The sequence below is a fragment of the Dendropsophus ebraccatus genome, chromosome 8, assembly GCF_027789765.1.
Source record: "Dendropsophus ebraccatus isolate aDenEbr1 chromosome 8, aDenEbr1.pat, whole genome shotgun sequence".
In the NCBI taxonomy this organism is placed as follows: Eukaryota; Metazoa; Chordata; class Amphibia; order Anura; family Hylidae; genus Dendropsophus; species Dendropsophus ebraccatus.
In genome coordinates this window covers 27,553,787-27,575,248 of record NC_091461.1, presented here as the reverse complement: position 1 = coordinate 27,575,248, position 21,462 = coordinate 27,553,787, and the positions used below count along the sequence as shown (strand labels likewise).

Below are 21,462 nucleotides of genomic sequence, written 5' to 3'. Positions count from 1 at the left end.
CATGCTTACAGAGAGACCCCTTATGGCTGGAAGGCCCCTTCACCCCAAATCGTCCCTCTTTATCAGTCACCTTTCCTGGGTCCAGATAGCGGATGCCAATACTCAGTTACCCCCAAGACTTATGGTTGGGCAGATTAGTAAGAGCAGCCTGCAGTCTTTTGAAGAATTAACACAGGGATGTATTAATGGTAGTAATGTGGTAACACACCAAAGGATTACTTGCAGTAATCTTGCAGGATGTCTCAGACTATATGCAATAATGTGTAAACACAATGTAGGATATTATAGGACAACCCTGACAAAGGAAACATTCTAGAGGACTGTAGGAACAAAACTTTCTAATACCAGATTTTAAATTGCACCACATGAAGACACTTAAAAATCTGCCTATGTACACCCTCTAATTATAATATACTGGAAAATGTAGGCTATATGGGGTCTAGTAGTGACGCTATCTCAACTATAAACCACATAGCCGTACAAAAAAAGTTTTTATAGCAAATACATCTTTATTAAATAACATCACATAAAAAACATTAAAAAGAACCATACATTAAAAGACGGAGAATATTATTATCAATGGACAAAAGCTACAATCTAAAATCTTGAGTGTCTAATCTAGTATAAAGTGCAAAAGCAAAGTGATCTAGATTACCACTAAACCATCCTATGCAAACATTATACCCTTATATCTCCTGATCGACTAATAAGTGAGCGGCCAGGGGGGATGTCATGGCCGCCATGCTTTCTCCCAGGCATGTCAATACATTTGTCATGCCCGATGACATGTGAAGAAGTTTCAACCCATTGGGTCTTTGTCAAGCTTGATAAACTTTCACACCTTGGAACTTGCTGGATGCTATTGAACTCATTCTTCACATTGAATCTACCGTTTAGCATAGGGACAGCTGACCCTCCAGCATGCATCCCCCTTACACCTATCCAAGCCATATATCCGGACCTAGTGCCAAGTGCTGTTGTACTTTATTGCTTTTGCTATGCCTGATGACATGTCTAATTTTTTATTTTTTTTATGACAGGTACTCTTTAAAGGACAAGTGCCATGAAAAACTTTTTCCCTGTAATTGAAGCACATTACAAAGTTACATAACTCTGTAATGTGCTTCAATCCCCTATCTGCCTCCCTTCCCTGTCTTCCCCCCCCCCTCCACTCCCCACCAGGAAGTGTCCTAACTCACACAGACCTAATGACTGTCGTCACTGTCACCAGGCAGCTCCTTCTTGTGAGGATGAGTCATCAGCAGGAGGGCTGCTCTAGGTCCTGTTACACCATGGCTTGCAGTTGTTCAGCCAATGGGAGCTGAGCAAGCTGAGTCACCTGACAAGGCAGGGGAGGGGGGAGGCTAGTGTAACAGGAGAAGGAGCTGAGAGAAGAGCTTGGTGACGGTGACAACAGTAATTAGGTCTATGTGAGTTAGGACACTTCCTGGTGGGGGGTGGAGGGGGGAAAAGACAGGGAAGGGAGGCAGATAGGTGATTGAAGCATATTATACAGTTATATAACTTTGTAATGTGCTTCAATTACTGGGAAAAAGGTTTTCATGGCACTTGTCCTTTAAGTTTAATGTTTGATTCACATAAGCTATAGGCTATTTTTAGGCTATTTCATTAGCATGGCCCTATAATTTATCTTCATTATATGTTTTGCTAATTGGAAGTCATTTTGAGTTCACTGCTACCTTGTACATTACAGAAAGCATCTTTTCATACTTCAACAAACCATCAACAAGCCAGTTAGCTGTTCCTGACTGTGGATAATACGAGATTACAGCGGAGAATTATTATTTCTTTGTACTAAATTCAGAAATTAAATTTTTGATTTTCTGTTTTTCCATTAGCCTTGTCTCTATATAAAAGGGTTATGTAACTATAACCATAACCAGGAAGTGATTTCAGTACAGAAAGGGGGATACAAAAGGCAGAAAGTGCTTTATACAAGTATCTAGCCACTGTATATACAATAAATAAGGTAGAGCAACAGAATATTTGGAGTGTATAGAGCTGGGAGGGGAAACCTTCGGCTCACCAGCTGTTGCCAAACTACAACTCCCATAATGCCTTTAACTTGGGCTGTCCAAGCCTGATGGGAATTGTCGTTTTGCAACAACTAGAGGGCTGAAGTTTCCCCATCATTGGTATAGAAGGACACTGCAGAATGAGAATGGGGAGACAGGGTAACAGTAGGAGAGACCAATTAGGTAATGTTAGAATTCTGACGGAAGAGATGTGTTTTTAGTAGAGATGATAGAACCTTTCAAATGTTCGGTTCAGAAGGTTTGCCAAACTTTATTGTAAAGTTTGGGTTTGTGCCGAACTGCATTAAAACAGCTAAACGCCTGCAGGTTTTTTAGCTTTTTTAATGCAGTTTCTAAAGGCTGTTCTTTATACTTACATGTCCACACTTCCTCAAGGTCCTTCTTTTCAGATCCTGTCCCAGTGTCTTCCGTGGTGAAGGATGATTAGGCTGACAGGCTGATTAGGACAGGACAGAACCACAGCCTGTGACTGGCTGAGCAGGCTGTCACTCTTGTCTCTAGAGTGACAGCCCACTCAGCCAATCACAGACCATGGTGCTGTTCTGTCCCCCAGTAAACCTGTGACTGGCTTAGCGGGCTGTCACTCTTGTTTTAGGATTACCAAACAAAAAAAAATATAAAAAATAGGAGAGCGAACGTTACATCTGATAAAATCATAAATATGTATAGTTAAAAAGGGAGCACAGATGTTACTCACGCTGAGGAGGGGAGTTTTGGAACGCTCCCCTCCACCTCCAGGTTCTCCTTCAGAAAGATCTCAGCAGGCATCCAGATCAGTCTTTGTTTCTTGTAGCTACCTTTTAGCATCTGGAGAGAAAACACTGGGATTCCTGTATCGATTTCTCAAGTAAATTACGGTTCTGTATACACTTTACTAGGTTTTATTCATAGCTCTTGTTTTAGGAGTGACAGCCCACTTAGCCAATCACAGGCTGGGACAGAATCACATTACTGGGACAGAACAGCACCATGACCTGTGATTGGCTGAGTGGGCTGTCACTCTAGAGACAAGATTGACAGCCTGCTCAGCCAATCATAGGCAACCATGCTCCCCCAACCTAGTCAGCCTGTGATTGACTGAGGGGGTCTTCACCTTCAGGAGACACAAAAAGTTTGAATCTGGGTTCAGGTGACTTAGTTAGCTCATCTCTAGTTTTTAGGAAGTGTTTTAAACTGCGTGACAGGAGCTGGGTAATCGTTATGATTAGTGCAGTTTCCCCATACAAGAGGTTCTAATGGCTGAGATAGTGACCACTTTGAGATCACAGAAGCACATGTAATTTCCATGAGGTTCCCATGAGATCACATGACTTAGATGTTTCCGACAGGAACAACTAAGTAAGATAATACTTTTTTAATTACTGTACAGGTGGTCCTCGGGTTACAACGGTCTCGAGTTACATCGTTTTGTGGTTACAGCGCTTTATTCGACGCCTTATTCCGACTTACACGGTATCGACGTAACTCGAATACATGCAGCGGCAGAAGAATACAGTACGATACTATACTGGTACAGTACTCAGTTATGCGGTTCTAGACTGAGGATATTGATAATTATGTAGGGTACTATGTTAGGATAGGCTAAGTGTTTACAGGACAGTACTGTTGTTATGGTACAGTACTGTATGAACATATGATCCGACTTACATCGAAATTCGGTTTACAACGCTGCGTAAGAACGGATCACTGATGTAAGTCGAGGACTTCCTGTATATACATTGGGGGACTAGCTATATAATAAATAAATTAAAAAGTTCTTTTATTGGTATCACTGATAAATAAATATATATATATATATATATATATATATATATTTTCTTGCTATATATCACGTGTATCAGTTTTTTTTATCAGTGTATCAGTTATTTTTTATTGTTAGCACCCCACGCTTCTAGAAGCAGCTCCCACAAGTTGGATTGGTTGGATGGGCACTTTTGGCGTACCATACGGTCAAGCTGCTCCCACAACTGCTCAATGGGGTTCAGATCTGGTGACTGCGCTGGCCACTCCATTACCTATGATAGAATACCAGCTGCTGCTTCTGCTGTAAATAGTTCTTGCACAATTTGGAGGTGTGTTTAGGGTCATTGTCCTGTTGTAGGATGAAATTGGCTCCAATCAAGCGCTGCCCACTGGGTATGGCATGGCGTTGCAAAATTGAGTGATAGCCTTACTTATTCAGAATCCCTTTTACTCTGTACAAATCTCCCACCTTACCAGCATCAAAGCAACCCCAGACCATCACATTACCTCCACCATGCTTAACAGATGGCGTCAGGCATTCTTCCAGCATCTTTTCATTTGTTCCGCGTCTCACAAACGTTCTTCTTTGTGATCCAAACACCTCAAACTTGGATTCATCCATCCACAACACTTTTTTCCAGTCTTCCTCTGTCCAATGTCTGTGTTCTTTTGCCCATCTTAATCTTTTTCTTTTATTTGCCAGTCTCAGTTATGGCTTTTTCTTTGCCATTCTGCCCTGAAGCCCAAAATCCTGCATCCCTCTTCACTGTGGATGCTGACACTGGTGTTTTGCGGGTACTATTTAATGAAGATGCCAGTTTGGGACCTGTGAGGCATCTGTTTTCGCAAACTAGAGACTCTAATGTGCTTATCTTCTTGCTTAGTTGTGCAACGCGGCCTCCCACTTCTTTTTATACTCTGGTTAGAGCCTGTTTGTGCTGTCCTCTGAAGGGAGTAGTACACACCAATGTAGGAAATCTTCAATTTCTTACCAATTTCTCGCATGGAATAGCCTTCATTTCTAAGAATAAGAATAGACTGTCGAGTTTCAGATAAAAGTTCTCTTTTTCTGGCCATTTTGAGCGTTTAATTGACTCCACAAATGTGATGCTCCAGAAACTCAATCTGCTCAAAGGAAGGTCAGTTTTGTAGCTTCTGTAACGAGCCAGACTGTTTTCAGATGTGTGAACATGATTGCACAAGGGTTTTCTAATCATCAATCTCACCAATCATATATATGTAATAAGCAAAAGACGCTGCACTCAAGTGAGTGTCGGGTGCCAGCAGTGTGCTGGGGATCTCCAGTACACAAATATCCAATTGAAAGTACTGCAGCACACCGTATTTGCTATATAAAGTGTATCAGTTTTTACATAAGTAGAGTACACACAGTAGACTGACACCCTCTATATTCTGCAACTTACTTGTCAGCTGTGCTATATAGATTGGGAAAAGGTCAACACAGGGTGAGGGATTTAATGACAGTCCTATCGTACTGCCGGTGGCCTAGATGAGATAGGATAGTGACAGATTTGCAGATAATAGAGGTTTTTTTAAGTCTTCCAAACCACTTCCTATATTTTACAGTAAAGTTGCAGCATTCCAATCAGTTAGTTTTTTCTAATTTTTTTGCAGCTGCGGTAAAGTGCACACATACAAACACTACAAGAAGTGCATGCCTCCAATAAGCCCCCCTGGGAAGTTTTTTTTTTTTTTTTAGTAGCTACAGCATTAAAAAAAAATAAGAAACTCATTAGTTCTCTTTTATAACCATTTATATGATAAATAAGACTTAAATGAAATGTATTAGACATCCTCATCAGGACCGTCTTACCAGGGACATGAAAATTAAACGTCTTTGTGGATAATATAACAGATTATTTTTTTATTTTTTTTACTTCTTTGACCTCGCTTCTTTTGATTCTCTAATGAAAGGATCCTGTTTTTCTCTTTAACACCTGGCTCAATAATTCCTGTCAATGGCATAATCCGTTTTCCAGCCGCTGCCTTCTCTTATTTAACAATTACAGCTGATTGTGTGTATTTAAAATTCAAAAGCATGAAGTAAGTACAGAGCGTCTTAGAATTAAATTTATGCACAGAAAATTGTTTCTCAATCTATTTTTTATAAGTCACACTGAACTTTTTTTTTTTATTCTACGCAATAATCTCCCGGCGAAAAACAGATGCCGCGAATGATAAAACACAGTATTTTAGGTGCTCGTTGAGCAGAACTATGAATTCTGCCCTGCTTCATATGGTTTTATGGTTATCATTCATTAGATTAATTTGTTCAAATAGAGAAACATAATGAATTTATAATGTGCACACATAACCTTTCTTTCACAGTGCCTCTAAAATCATAATAGCTCCAATATTGTATGCCTTATGTTTTTTTTTTTGTTTTGTTTTACTATTGTATTTACCAGTGTTGTAACTTGATGTCCCTGGCGCCTATGCAAAATCTCTAGCAGGACCTCCAATTTTCTAGGTCCTGTAGGTGGTAAAGGTGCCCTACACACCATGACCAGGGCAGGACGCTGCCTCTGCCCATCCTGTAGCTACACTCCTGATATTTATAGTAAGTATGTAAGCAGCATTACTTTTATTCTCTTTGCTTTGGGAACCCTGGGTTTCTAGCTTTACGTTACATAGATGTAGAATTAAAATATTAAATTCTAGCTCTGCACGGAAGGTGGATTAAACAGGTTATCAACTTTAGGCTGACAGAAGCCATCTTCACTTAAAGGGGTTTTTCCAGACATTTAACATTGATTGGTTCTGGGTTACTGCAGCACAGCTCACTTCAATATGAGTTTCAATGCAGTAACTTGGGAGTCACCACTTCATAATGATGGGAGCCATCTGCTTCTAGATGTTTATTGTATATGTGTTGGGGCAGTAGTTCTGTTATACACCTTATCGGCAGAATCTGTGACATTGTAAGGATGGGACCAGTTCCTCTATGTCTTCGTCCTCCTACTGTCATAAGACATTTGCTGGCAGTAAGCTTACAGATGTAGCCAGTGCCAACTTTATAGTAATCACACTACATATTTAGCAAAGCATTGCAAGGAGCAAGGACACCTGTCTTTGTCAGAAGACCATGTTCCTTATGTACTTTCTGTGATGCATCACTGGCTTACTATTCTGCATCACTGGATTACTATTCAGTAAACAGAGTAGTTGTGTCCTGACCAGAGTCCCTTGTTTACTTACATATTTCCTGTGGCACTCCATGCATTGTGCGTTGGGTGCCACAGAAACTATTGTGTTAGAGAGTTGCAGTGTGTACACATTGTTGGTCATGTCTATAAGTCTTTATGCAAGGTATAGTTTTCTGGTGGTATAGTTTTTATAGGCAAACTGTCAATTGTTTTTGAGAAACTACCAGCACAGCAGCTAACATGCCAGCATGCTCGCTTCTCCACTGCTTCTCCGATATGAGCACCCCCCTAAAAATAAGGAGTGTGTTACCATTAATTCTAACTAGTTCTTAGGACTGTGACATCGAATCCTAAGCTCATGGGTCAGATTACTAAGTACTAGACCTAAGTACTAGAGATGAGCACAACTCAAGCAAGCTCTGGTCCAATAGTTGCAATGCAGCCCTGGGGAGTTCTGGAAAACATAGATGAAGCTATAGGCTTTATGCATGTTTTCTCGGACTCCCCAAATGGCTAAAGTAGTTGGACAAAGCCCTAGGGAGTCTGGGGAAAACATGTAGATACATTATGTTTAGACGTTATAAGAGACTTGCCGTTCCATGACCCGGTCCGCATCAGAACGCTCCACTGCTTACATTGGAGCATGCAGCCGGAACCGCACGCTCCATAGTGTGCACTGACATGTCAGTTTCTCGTGGCGCCGCTAGGGATCCCGGCCGGAGTGTGTACTATGTGTATACACTCCGGCCGGAATTCCTTCAGCCTTCAGCACAATCTAGGTTCCGTACTAATGATTACCGCGGAACTTACGTTGTGTAAACAATGACTGTATCCATGTTTTCCAGGATTCCACTATACCCCTAACTTAAGAGACTGAGATTAAAAAAAATGTAGATTTTGCCACAAAGAGTTTAAAAGTGTATATCTCTATGTGGGATCTACACGGCATTGACAACTTGTTTCTTCCAGCTGCCTAATGTAAGCAAAACATTGCAAATTTGCAAGCTAGGTTTTCTTTTATCGAATTTATCAGCACAGAATTTTCAATCTAGATAAAAAATTTAATGGCACGTAAAGTCTTTTTAGGAAAGCCAAGGGCTTAATCCTAAAATATAAGGATTATAAAGCCTTAATATTTCTCCTCTCGTTGCAAGCTTTTTCTGGTTTTCCATTAAGAGAAAACATAATAAAATATGCAGTGACTGAAATATAACTGCATTCTGTGAAGGTGGCCTTACACTTTTCCATTCATAGGAAAGGGCGCGTAATGAGATGCATTATTATTCTAAGTGATATGCAAACATTACACAAAGGTCATAGTCATTTACTTTAGAGAAGCAGTAAACCGTACTTCCCAACAGTCTAGCTCTTTCCCTGAAAATAGGCCCACAAGAAAAAAAAAAAAAAAAAGGTTAGTCTGCATAAAAACAGATGATTCTGTAGAGTTTGGGACCTGCCGCAGTGGAAAAGGGCAAGGCTTATAAATACAACCTTAACTCCTGTTGGGAGGTTTGTAATTTAATGCTGCATAGTTCTTTCTCTTGGGTTTAGTAACATAAATGACCCAATTTGAACTTTATAAATTTTATTCAGGGTTCAAGATACATTTTGTCATGTACGTCAACTGATGGTGAGGTCACCATGTTCTGACCGGTGAAGCATCAGTAGAAAAAAAAATTAGAAGTCCTGTAATGCGTTTAAAAGTGCACTCTCTTGTCCTTCTCACGTTGAAGAAGGAAAGAAGTGTTCATTCAACTATCTTACAGATCAAAAGGTAAAATATTTGTAGAATAAAGCTACTAAAGTTAGAAAAGTGGCTCTATCATTCACAAAAGGTTTGTGCAATATCACAGAGAAATGTCTGATATTTTAAAGTAGGAGTCCAGTTTTTTTTTAATTCTTCCCCCCCTAGAGGCTGGCACATATATTTACCAATGATGATTGGTGAACCGTCGTGCGGCTTCGTTCCGGTCCTATGGTGCCACTCAGGAGGCTGGCAGTCAGGGTCTCCAATGCATCTGTATCATAGCGCTCTCATAGAGATGCGTTGGAGACCCTGACACACAGCCTTTAATAGACCTGGGGGGGGGGGAATTGGACTGCTACCTTAATTGTTAGGGGTCTGAACGATCCAGGATATAAGCCAGACAACTCACCAAAGGGTGAAAACAAGAAATACAGACAGGGAAAACAGGTCAGACAGACAGGTCACGAGAGTAAAATAATAGGTTTGACTGCTGCAGTGGTGCACTTCATCTAGCTTGTTATTATTAAAAAATGTTTAAAGTTCTAAAGTTTTAAAGTAAAATTTATTCAAATTACAGAGATACCTTTCACATCCGGACAGTTATGGCCTATCCACAGAATACTCTATTAATGTTCGGACGATAAGGGTCCTACCTTTGGAAGATCAAAGGCCCCCTGGCCTTTTCTGGACTGCTTGCCGCCACAAGAGGTGGTCAGGAGGCAGAAGACAACTGAGGCAGCCATTTTACAGTTTACTTATCTCCCATTGATATTAATGGATTGTGCAAACAGCATAGCAGTGCAATCTATGCTCAACCTATTAGAAACCAGCACTGCTCAATGGAAGTTGAATAAATTGTGTAAAATATAAGCTTTGTCTCTTGTCTGGAGGGGACAGAAGAGCCGCCAAGATAGATACGGGACCCCTTTAAAGGGGTTATCCAGAATAAGAAAAGCACAACTCCACAACACCATTCCTGTCACACCACAGGGGTATAGTATTGCAATTCAGCTTAATTAAACGGGAAGTCCGGGCTCAGCTATTGGAGCGGGTGACAGCAGACCCCATTGCTGGAGCCATAGAGGTAGGTGCATGTTATGTTCAACCACCTCCTACCTGGCTCTTTTGAAAAACCCTTCAACGGTACTGAGCTGCAAAACTGCAACCAAACTTTGGACATGGGTTGTGCTGTTTCTGGGAGAAAGCTGACATATTTTTCTAAGCCTGGATAACCCCTTTTAAGTAGTGATGAGCAAATACTGTTCGATCGAATAGATATTCGATCGAATAATGAGATATTTGAATATTCGATATTAGTACGAATATCCCACGAATATTCGATAAATATTCTATAAGTGTTCAAATCCCCCAGCTTCCGGTTTCACCCTTTAAATGGTCAAATAGATGTTTTTCACTAATCTAATACTTGTTCCCATAGACTTTAATGGGATCGAATATTCGAAAGATATTCGTACGAATATCGAATATTCGAATAACTCACTATTCGCTCATCACTACTTTTAAGTTTAGGCCTTTCGATCAAAAGATATTTGACAAACAAGAAGAACAAAAGCTGAGGGTTATCATAGTTCTTTGCCTCCATGCAATGCACTCTTTGTCTTTGCACATTTGCAACAGGTTTCCCATTTTCTTCTTAGTGATTGATGCTACGAGAGATTTTGCGACTCCTTAAACATAACAGCAAACAGGAACCCGGAGACCTAAAAATGTTCTGTGAGCTTTTTTTTTTTTTCAGCTGGAGGGAGGCAGGGACTGATACATGTGCTTTAACATTTTGGCAAATCCTAAGCATGATTAATGGCTACCTTTACAATAAAAAAAAAAACACTCAGTTGGAATTTACATTAAAACATTGATATAAATGTCAGAGATGATAAATGTTCCGTAGTTGGGAAGTTATTGTAATTAATTATACCGGCTCTCTGCTTTGTGTTAATAATGAATGGAACTGAAAACTTTTCTCAAATGTTCGAGAGGATTCATTCATGAAATAATGACGTTTTCATTATCGTGTTATTTTTCATGCTGTTTCGGCTGCTGTGACACCAAACATTTTATCAAGTGTAATATAGCTGTCCCGGTGTACAATGATGGATAGGTTAGAGCTTAGGGCTCAGGAGACTTTTCCAAGATCACAGGGAAATGTTATCTTGGCTCCAAATTGTAGGCAACTATGAAATTCATTGCATCGTACCTTGGACCTCACACCTACCTACACATGTGCTTAAAGGGGTTGGCCACTTTATAGTGAAATAGTAAATGTATTCACTGCACTAACTGACAGCAGCTCCCCATAGAGCTGAAATCAGACTTTCTTCCTCCTGGCTGTGCTGCCCTGCTCTCTATGCTAAACAGCGATCCTGTTCATAAGATGGCCGAACATGAAGGAGCATGTGACCATGCCTCTCCTTTTGCATCCTCCATACAGGCTCAGTGGAGGACACAGAGGGAAGGGCATGGTTGCAGGATTATTTCTGAGTTCAGGTCCCATTGGGACCCACATAACGTCTCCTCTGGCTGTCCCAAGTCTACAGACAGTAGAAAACACTGACTTACAGTACATGCATCTCTATGAGACAGCCCTCCTAGAGATGCATAGAAGACAGGGATGTTTGGCCTCTTCAAAAGCACTGAAGACTCTGAACACAGAATATTGTGCACAGTTTTGGGCTCAGTGTAGAAGAAAAATATAGACATGTCCAAAGACGGACAACTAGAGTAATACATGGAATGGGAGGACTATAGTCCTCCCAGATTATCACAATTAGGGTTATTTAATACAGTAAAAAATTGCTGAGGGTTGACCTATTAGCTATGTAGAAACCATATTCACAACCACAAGGGTTGTTGGGTCAAATTATGTATTTATTTATTTATTTTTTTCACTAGAATTTTACATGCTGCATTTACATATCAAAGTCATTGTTTGGTTTTGTTATATTTCTAGGTCACCCATCAAGAATTGAAGCCCATGTCACTCCTCTGCGGCCAGCTCAGTTTGCCAGATTAACCACAACACCTGCAGTAACCTTCATGACTACTTTGGCCGATCATTCATCAAATGGTATGTAAAATGATTGTGCTGCCATGCATTATACCTCGTACCATTAGTAGAATAGTGGATATCGACAAAAAGTTGATATGATTTAAGGCTTTACCTATATACTTTTTGCTGTTTACCCATTATACTGTTTAGATTCTCATCAAACCTAAGAAGAAATTAATCTTTGTGAACAGACTCCAGTCAACTTTTTGGATATAAACTGCCCATATCAATCAATTACAGCTAAGCTATCAGCTCTGGTAGAATGAAAGCTGAGCTGTGATTGGTTACTATAGGTAGTTTATACCTGTTTCTGTTTATCAATGCTATTACCAAAAATGCCTCCATACCAGGAACATTTATTTGCACCACATTATAACGAAATAATATCCCCATACTGTTACGAAATGAAAACCACTATACAAACATGAATATTACCATTATACAGTGGACACATAATGGTAAATACACAGACGCTCTGCAGACTGTGTAAGTGATTACAGTGCAGTTGCATCCAGTGGCTGACAGGTAACCTCTTCTCTGATTTGAGTCCTTTCCTTTCCATTCTCTTCTTTCAGATCCGTAGTGCATCCACACCTGCAAAAATGTTAAACTGGTTAAAATTTAGTTACTAGTTTGCTTAAATTTGATTCATGTTTTTCACGGACGTCCCAGATCTGATATCCATGATGTAAATGAAAAACATGGATTGTATAGAATTTTGGCTAATCACGATCTGTGCTAGGACATGTCCTATTTTTTCACTGAATGGATTGTAGATCAGTGTAAAAGCGGAATGTGGGAATAGCACAATAGAAATCCATGATTGCAGATCCACAATCACGGGAAACTTTGCAGGACGTGTGACTAAAGCTCTTACCTCAACCCACTTTGTGCTCCACACAGTAGTAATCCTCCCACTTAATAACCACACACAGTAATAGTACTTTCCTTTGCTCTTCACACAGTACTCCAGCATAGTAGCTTTGCACCCCAACACACATACACACACACACACACACACACACACATACACGCACAGTGCACTGCTCACAGTAATTGCGCCCCTTATTGCCTCTACAGTACACCAATGTTCCCTTCATGCCCTCCTTAAAGTTTCAGTGCCCCGTTAATACTCTCTACTTACTAATATTATCCTCTTAGTGCTCATCTCACAGTAAAAATGCCATAGTCTGCCTATATTGCCTCCTTACACCCCACACTGTCTCACAGTATAAGTATCCCTGCCCCCAATAAATAATTAGAATACTCACCTACCCCTGTTTCCACAGTGAACAGAGCAGTTCAGCCTACAGGACTCTATGTTTGCACTAGCAAGTTATCATATAGTTTGGTGCTATAATGTCACATCACAACTTTCTGCATAGAGCCTCTGGCACCTCTCGGGATCAAGTCTAAAGTACCTAAGGCCTATGATTAACTTTGCCTGCATCCTTCATTGAAATGTATAAGATAAACTTCTACAGGAATTTAAGCAAACAAGTAAAACTCGACTTTATTTAAAATTGTCTGTGTCTGGGAAATAGAAATTTTGAGCAACCAATGAATACATTAGTGGATGTGTACACATTACGCTTCCTGAACTGTAGAACAAATACCTATCATTGTTATCTGCTGCCCGCTACAAAGCATGGCATACAAATGTATAACCATTCTCCTGATTGTTGGGCCAATGCCATTTGTTGTATTGTGCTTGCAATTTTTTAATTGGTTCCACTATATTGAGCCAATTACTATTTGCTTTTTCATGTATTTTTCCAAAATGTGTAGCTTTCCTCTCTGCCTATGGTAATTATCAATGCAATTTATGTTGATGTAAATGAGATTTCTGACTCATCTGGGTCAGATCTAATCGGTAATTTACATGTTTTATGCATATAGGACTTGAAAACATTTCAGTAAAATGTGTTATTTTTTATCTGGATTATGCAACTAATGACTCCATCTTGAACGAATCCTCCTTCCCGCCACTGATCCGGACAATTATTTTTAATGATAATTATCAATAAAGAAATGATCGCTGCTTCTTGACATCTGGTCAATGGCTGTACAGGAATCATAAAACAGGATTTGTTGTGGTCTGTTCTCCACTCTGAGGTATATTAGAGATGCCATGACCTTTAATTATCAGAATGCAAATCAGTTGATGTTGTTGGATAATAGTCACCCTTGTAGAAGTGTTTGATTAGTTTGGAATGGGAAGAAATGCAAAGATTTTTGGTTTTTAGTTTCTTAAGCTTTGGCTTATAGTGGTTGTATGAGAATAGGAAAAAAAAGGTCTGCTTGGTTTATGGAAATAATTTTACTGTTGCCTATGGGTTGTGTCTGGTATTGGATACCAACCTGTAACAGGGATCGGTGATAATCAAAAGCCGCACTAGGAAGGGGGAACCTGAACTTTACCTGTAAGTCTCAAAAGATAACAGCCTGTGTTGGACTGGGGTTGAATATGCAGCTTGACAAGACAGATGTGCCATGGCCCGGGTTGCTGGAACAGATGTTGGGCCTTCTGGTGGGTTCTGGAGTTTTGGAGGCTACTTGTCACAGTGGCCAGAAGTTGTAACACCCACCCCCGGATACACGGCAATTGGATCTTGGTTTTGACTAAGGTGAAGTGTGAGGTGTAGGTGCAAGTGTGGCCGCAGAGACAACAGAGTTGAAGCAACTTTCAAACTTTACTTAAAGATTAAAAATAGTCACAAACAGTGCTCAGGTACTTTGTGGAAAACAATGACAAACAGTGCTAAGGAAGTTAGTGAAAAAAATCAATAATACTGATCCAACAGTAAAGTGGGTGAGTTGATAGAAGATAACTGTAACAGGTGTCAGGGACCGAATAGGAGGGCACTTGCCTAATGTACTCTCCACTCTGCAGGGATGTGGTAAAGTGTCGCTTTAGAGTGTTTGGAGTCATCCTCATACTCATCATGTATGTATCAGTCCCAGTTATCTCAACAAACCCCCTTCTACCCCAGAGTGTTGGGTTTCCGTCCTATTAGGTAGTACGAGTCCCAGATCCCTGCTCTGGGTGTAGCTGGCTTGTAGAAAACTTCCTAACAGAGCTGAGCATCTTGTCAGTAGAGAGCGGCTGTACTTGCACTGTGCTCTACTGCAGGTCCATTCTTGAGTTATCTGTCCCTTTTCTCAAAGGTGGTCGACTTTCCTGTTCTAGCAGTAAAATCCTCAGCGTAGGCAGGGGGTGAGACTCCCTTGTCTCTGATTTCCCTAGGGGTCTAGTCTAGTGACCCATAGTGGTTGAGTAACTAGCTGCAGGAACAACTATATACATGTCCTGCCTGGTCTGTAGCCAGGCACTAACCAACTACAAAAGGGATGTAGTTACTATAAAGGGAAGTGTATGTGTAGCTAGACCTACAGTTAGCTGCAGCTGTGCTGTGATAATGTGACATCTAGTGTTTAGAGTGAAGAGCAGCGGCCTCCTGTCCTAACCTGGGACACTAGAGTGATACACTTTTACGAAGGTGTAAGAAGAAAAGACAAAACATGTAGTGGGACACAAAAATTCCCTATACCTACAAGCCCCATCTTAAGATACATTATGGCATTCAGCACTGCCCTGCCCCACTATCCTTCTTCCCTTACTTCCAGGAAAGCCTTCCTCTTCCTCTCCATGTCCAAATATTCGTATCACAGTGCCAGCAAAGCATTATTGCCACAATAGAACCAATGCTTTTGTGTTCCCTTGAGCCTTTTGGGAACAAATATATATATATATATATATTATTTTATTTATTTATTCTTTACCCAATACCACCAAAGGATGCCTTAGGCCTCCATTGTAAAATAAAATTTACCAGTACTTGCAATATAGTTTCAACTCACTAAAGTTTGTTTTTTGCACTCACTAAATGTAAAGCCAAATTGAAGCCAAAAACAATCTCCTTTGGCCTCCACACAGCAAGGTCTATTGATACATTTACTATTAAAATATAATGCAATCCCATTGTGGAAAGAGCTTTATAGAACAGTAGCATACACCTTCTATTTCTAATGACATTAGAGAATATAGCTTCACCATTAAGTGTATGTCTGAGCTATTGGCTGCAAGTCAAGCTATAAGTTTGTTTTATACTATTTTCTTTTTTTATGATATCTAATTGATTTTGGTGTGTTTCATAACCTGAAGCTGTCTGATGGTGTGACCTATACAATTACAGGAATTGATCTCAGATGCAGATGCTAGTCTGCGTTTCCTTCCTAACTGGATTACATTCTCTGTGGTCTATATAGTTATCCTTAATGTCTGTCTCTATCTCGATTAAGTCAAAACATTCTTGAAAGATAGCTTGACTAAAAGTCTGGTGGATCTTGTACTTTCCTTTTATACTTGTATTTTGGATCAACACTACACTTAAAGCCAACCCCCAACCCTCACTCCATATGGGCATCCCCCAGATTTCAGTTGCTGTTAATAAAATATTTGGCCAAATACATCTATAAAACACAACAATCACTGAGCTCAGGGAGGTCAGCAGCAAAAAAGAAAATCCAATGGAGTATTCATTCAACAGTCTCATAGATACATTGCCCCATATAAAATTTGAATATGCAAAAAAGCGGTCCATGGAGCTTCACTGTTTACTGTGCAGTATGGGTGCTAAACAGCTGATCGATGGGTGTGCTGGGTGTCAATCAGTGACTGATGACCTATCCTGTAGATAGGGCATCAATTGTTTTTTTCCGCATGGAATACCCCCTTTAAAAGATAAAGCCTAGAGTTGGTCTAGAGTTACCTTGATGTAAAGATCTCCTGTGTGTCAAGGGGGGCTGTAAACACAGTAGAGCTCTGTGCTGCTGTATTAATTCATGTTAAATTATATTATATGAGCAGGAAATATTTGGAGGACTCCTGTGTATTATAAAGAAGCAGGAGGAGTAGAGAGAGGGTAGAAGTACTGCATTAACAGAGATAATCCCCCTCGACAGTGTGGTCTTTCTCCTCAATGTGCTGTGCCTGCTGTAAGCAGAGTGGAATATTCAGATTATCCCTTTACAAGAAGCTTGTCCTCCTCTAGCAGATTAACCTTCTAGAATAGTTTGTCTTAAGCCCCTATTACATGGAGCGATGTGGAGAGAAAGCAATCGCCGACCTGTCAGGTGAGTGCTTGCTTGCTCCTCGTTCCCCTGCCCACTGCCAGCATTATTACACACGCCGACAGTGAGCGAAAAGGAGCGAGTAAAAGGGAGGGCCGCGGGGGGCTGCCCTGATGATCGTCAGATCATCCAGACAGCCCATAGGAGATAGCGGCAGTCTGCTGCTGCCGCCGCTTCTATAGCTTGGAGCGACGGCGGTAGATCGTTAACAGGCTGATCATTGGCATAACAGCCTGTTGAAAGACAACGATCAGCCATCATCATGCATGTCGGCTGATGGTTGTCTTCTATTACACAGTCATTATCAGCTGTAACGGTCGGTGTCGGCCGAATGCGATCGATAATCGCTTTGTGTAATAGGGATATTAGTCTACAAGATTACCTCTTACAAGCAAATGTGTCCTAGTCAAGAAATTCTTGGTGAGTGCTGAGATTTTCTCTACACTAGTCAAGAAAATCAACCCCTTACAAAGTCACCCCCTCCCCCACAGTGGGTATCTTCCTGAGAAAAAGAAAATTTTGCCTCTCTCTGCTATAATGAAAGTAAAACTTTAATAACCACAGTTTTTTCTAATTATATAATTTTTTATAAAAGTCATAAAATTTCATTTCCGGTCATCAATTGCATTTTTCTCAGAACCAATGGGTTGGACGATCTTCTTTATCACAGTAGGTTGTCTTCTGATGCAACCTGTTACATAGCTAATATAATAGAAAACTACTATAAGAAAGTTGCCCATTGGTTCCCATGACAGGATAATGATTTTCTGCCATGAGCAGGGTTATGGCACCTATCACCTTTACGATTACTTGTAAAATGAGGTTGACTGTGATATAATTGGCAAGTTCTTATCTCCCGTAACAATTGTAACAGCAGATAAGTTTAATTCCCCAAGTCACTGACTACATGGAATTTATACTGTATGACGTTTGATGTGCAAATGTAAGACCCTTGGGAAATAAGTTCCAAGAATCATAAATGAAAAAGCAGTAGAATACATTGGAATTATATAAAATTCATAAGAGCAATGATATAAATCACACAGAGGAGATCAGTGGTTTTCAATATATTATATGTTAGATTATGATGCTAATACCTTATAGCAGGGATGGGGAACCAGCAGCTCTCCAACTGGTGCAAAACTACAATTCCCATCATGCCTGGACAGCCACATAATGGAGATTGTAGTTTCACAACAGCTGGAGGGTAATAAGTTTGGATTATAACTTATATTATTGCATTTAATTAAAAACTTCTTGTTTCATGTTAAAAGCCCCTTAAATATCTTTAACATCCAGGTATTAGTATTTATAAGTGGTGTTTCCCTGAATATTTAGACTCACTTATGGTTATATAGATGGTCCTAATAATAGTACTATCCTACTATTATGTATGGTTGCACTGCTCAATGCTTTAATATTGTTCTTGTGATACTACATAACAAAAATTCATAACTAGAGATGAGCGAACCTGAGCGATGAGCATGCTCACGTTCGTCCAAATCGGAATGCTCTGAAATTGATTGCCAAGAAGTTGGATGCAGCCCTCTGGAGTCCTGGAAAACTAACATATGGCCTAAAGCTGTATACATGTTCTCCCTACAGCCATAGGGCAGCATCCAACTTCTTCAGCCACCGGTAATCAAATGCTGAGTGTTTGGGTTTGGACAAACCTGAGCGTATTCCAGGTTCGCTCATTTCATATTCATAACAGTTGGATCTAGTGCCTTCAACTCCATGGACAACGTACTGAGCACAGAGCTGAAGGCGCTGGATCTCATTCTTATGAATAGAGATGATTATAAGGTGGTTTGTTAAGGAGGTGGCCAGTCGGCTGTGTGTGGAGGAGAGAGCAGGATGGCAGCAAGCAGTTACAGCAGAGCAGGAAGAGACTGTGGGTGGGTTCATACTGAGGAATTCTCGAGGATAAACTCAGCGGAATTCCGCAGTATGTCTGCGTGCACGGCCGCTCGCCTTTCCGCCGGCTCCATAGACACCATTCTAGGGGCCGGCGTATTCCGCTACCCGCCGAAAGTAGTGACATGTCGCTTCTTTCGGCGGATAGCGGAATACGCCGGCCCATAGAATGGTATCTATGAAGCCGGCGGAAAGGCGCGCGGACATTCTGCAGAGTTTATCCGCGAGAATTCCTCAGTATGAACCCACCCTAACAGAGCGATATAGGGACAGAGAGGAGAGGATAGGAGAGGTGAATGTGGATGATTGTTTGTTGTAGCTGCCAACTAAGTGTCCAGTTTACTGGGTGCCTATAGGTATTCACTGGGACCAGTGAAGACACAGTTCATATTATCCACTCACTGGCAGGGCCGGACTGGGACTGAAAATCAGCCCTGGCATTTCAAAGTACACAGGCCCACTCAAATCCCCCAAAAATTGTAATAAAAAGCAATCAAAAAGTCAAATATGCACAATCAAGGTACAGATAGAAAGTACAGATCATGGCAAAAAAATGACACCTCAAACAGCCCCATAGACCAAAGAATAAAAGTGTTATAAGCCTGGGAATAGAGCGATTTTGAGGAACATATATATAATTTTTTTTAAATAAAAGTTATACATGTTACATATCAAGTTGTAAACAACTTGAGGAACATATATAACAAGTCAGTTTTACCCCAGGGCGAGCGGTGTAAACCTCCCCAAATTAAAAAAAAAATGCTTTTTTTTTTTTTCAATTTCATGACACATTTATTTTTTTTCTAGTTTCACAGCATATTTTATGCAAAAATTCAGCCTGTCATTGCAAAGTACAATTAGTGGCGCAAAAAATAAGGTCTCATCTGGGTCTCTAGGTGAAAACATACAACTGCTATGGCCTTTTAAGCACAAGGAGGAAAAAATGAAAGCGCAAAAATGGAAATCCGGTCCGGTCCGGTCCCTAAGGGGTTATAGATAGAGATGAGCGAACCTGGAGCATGCTCGATTCGATCCGAACCCAAACTTTTGGCATTTGATTAGCGGTGGCTGCTGAACTTGGATAAAGCCCTAAGGCTATGTGGAAAACATGGATATAGTCATTGGCTGTATCCATGTTTTCCAGACAACCTTAGAGCTTTATCCAACTTCAGCAGCCACCGCTAACCAAATGCCGAATGTTCGGGTTCGGATCGACTCGAACCCGGTTCGCTTATCTCTAGTTATAGACCTTCATGAACTGCTGGGAGTTGTAGTTCTCACAATAAAATACATACTTCTGTATTTTGTAGGAAGAACTACAACTCCCAGCAGTTCCTGAAGGTCTATAGCTGTTAGGGCAAACTGGGAGTTGTGGTTCCCCATCTATGGGGTTACGCGTTACATAGTTCTGGAGAATTCATTTTACATGAATAAAAAATCCAACACCCAACCCCATAGATTGTGAACCACAACTCCTAGCATGCCCTGACAGCTATATACCTTCAGTAACTGCTGGGAGTTATAGTTCTTCCTAAAAAATATATATATTTTTTTATTTTGTTGGGAGAAAAACTTCCAGCTGTTCCTGAAGGTCTATAGCTGTCACTGTCAGGGCATGCTGAGAGGTGTAGTTCATAACATTATAATCTTATTTTTTTAATCCTAGGGGCCCAGCTTCCACACTTATATTAGAAGCTTCCACACTTATATTAGAATCTTTCACGCTTACATTACAGTACTTTTCATTTTATACTTTTACTACCTGCTGCCAGGGCCAATTTTAGGTTTTATGCTGCCTGAGGTGAACATTGAAACAGCGCTTCCTCCTCCCACAAACATAACTATATACCAGCAGTGGACATATTGCATACATGACTATATACCAACAGTACATGTAATGAATACAGAACTATATAACAGAAGAGCATACACTACACATATGTTAGTGCCTGTCTTAGTGGTGGTGACATATGGGGACCCCAGTTGTAGAGAACCCCTAATAGTAAAGGCCTCAGAACGCCTAATACTGCCAGCTTCAGACACCCAATAATACTGTTAGCCTCTGAGGGTGGGTTCACATGTACCGAATCTGCAGTAGAGCAATATTCGCTGCGGATGCGATTCCCGTCATTTTCAGAGATTACCTGCTCCATGCTGCAGCTGCACCTGAGGCTCCTGGAGGTCCTTCTCAGCCAATCAGTGACTGCGGCAGGGCTGTGCACTGATTGGCTGAGCAGGACCTATGGAGACCAGGAGCCTCAGGTGCAGCTGCAGCGTGGAGCAGGTAATGTATGCTCTGGCCGGTGGGGGGTTAAGGGGTCCGGATGACAATCCCGCTGCGAGTATGTAATCTCAGAAAATAACAGGGATCGCGTCTGCAGCGGATTTTGCAGCGAACTCGCAGTGTGAGATCTGCTGCGGATACGGTACATGTGAACCCACCCTGAGACCCCTTATAGGGAACCTGTCACTGGGGACGCGGGCACAGAGCCCGCTCGACTCCCCAGCGCAGCCCCCGGATACTCACCCTTTCCGGCAAGTCCCGCTCCTGGAGCCGGTCTCGGGAATGACGGCTCCATTCATTGTCTATGAGCATCGGACTCATCTCTGCAGCACGCGCACACGGCTTCA

General features: G+C 41.0%; 1 protein-coding gene across 1 annotated transcript in view; it reads left to right on the top strand.

Annotated features, from left to right (window-relative positions):
• Positions 1–21,462, top strand: part of TCERG1L (transcription elongation regulator 1 like) — a 176,765-nt gene that overhangs the window by 106,806 nt on the left and 48,497 nt on the right. Inside the window, exon 5 of the mRNA XM_069980063.1 lies at positions 11,683–11,799. Coding sequence (XP_069836164.1) covers positions 11,683–11,799 — 117 coding nt within the window. The remainder of the gene's footprint in view (positions 1–11,682; positions 11,800–21,462) is intronic.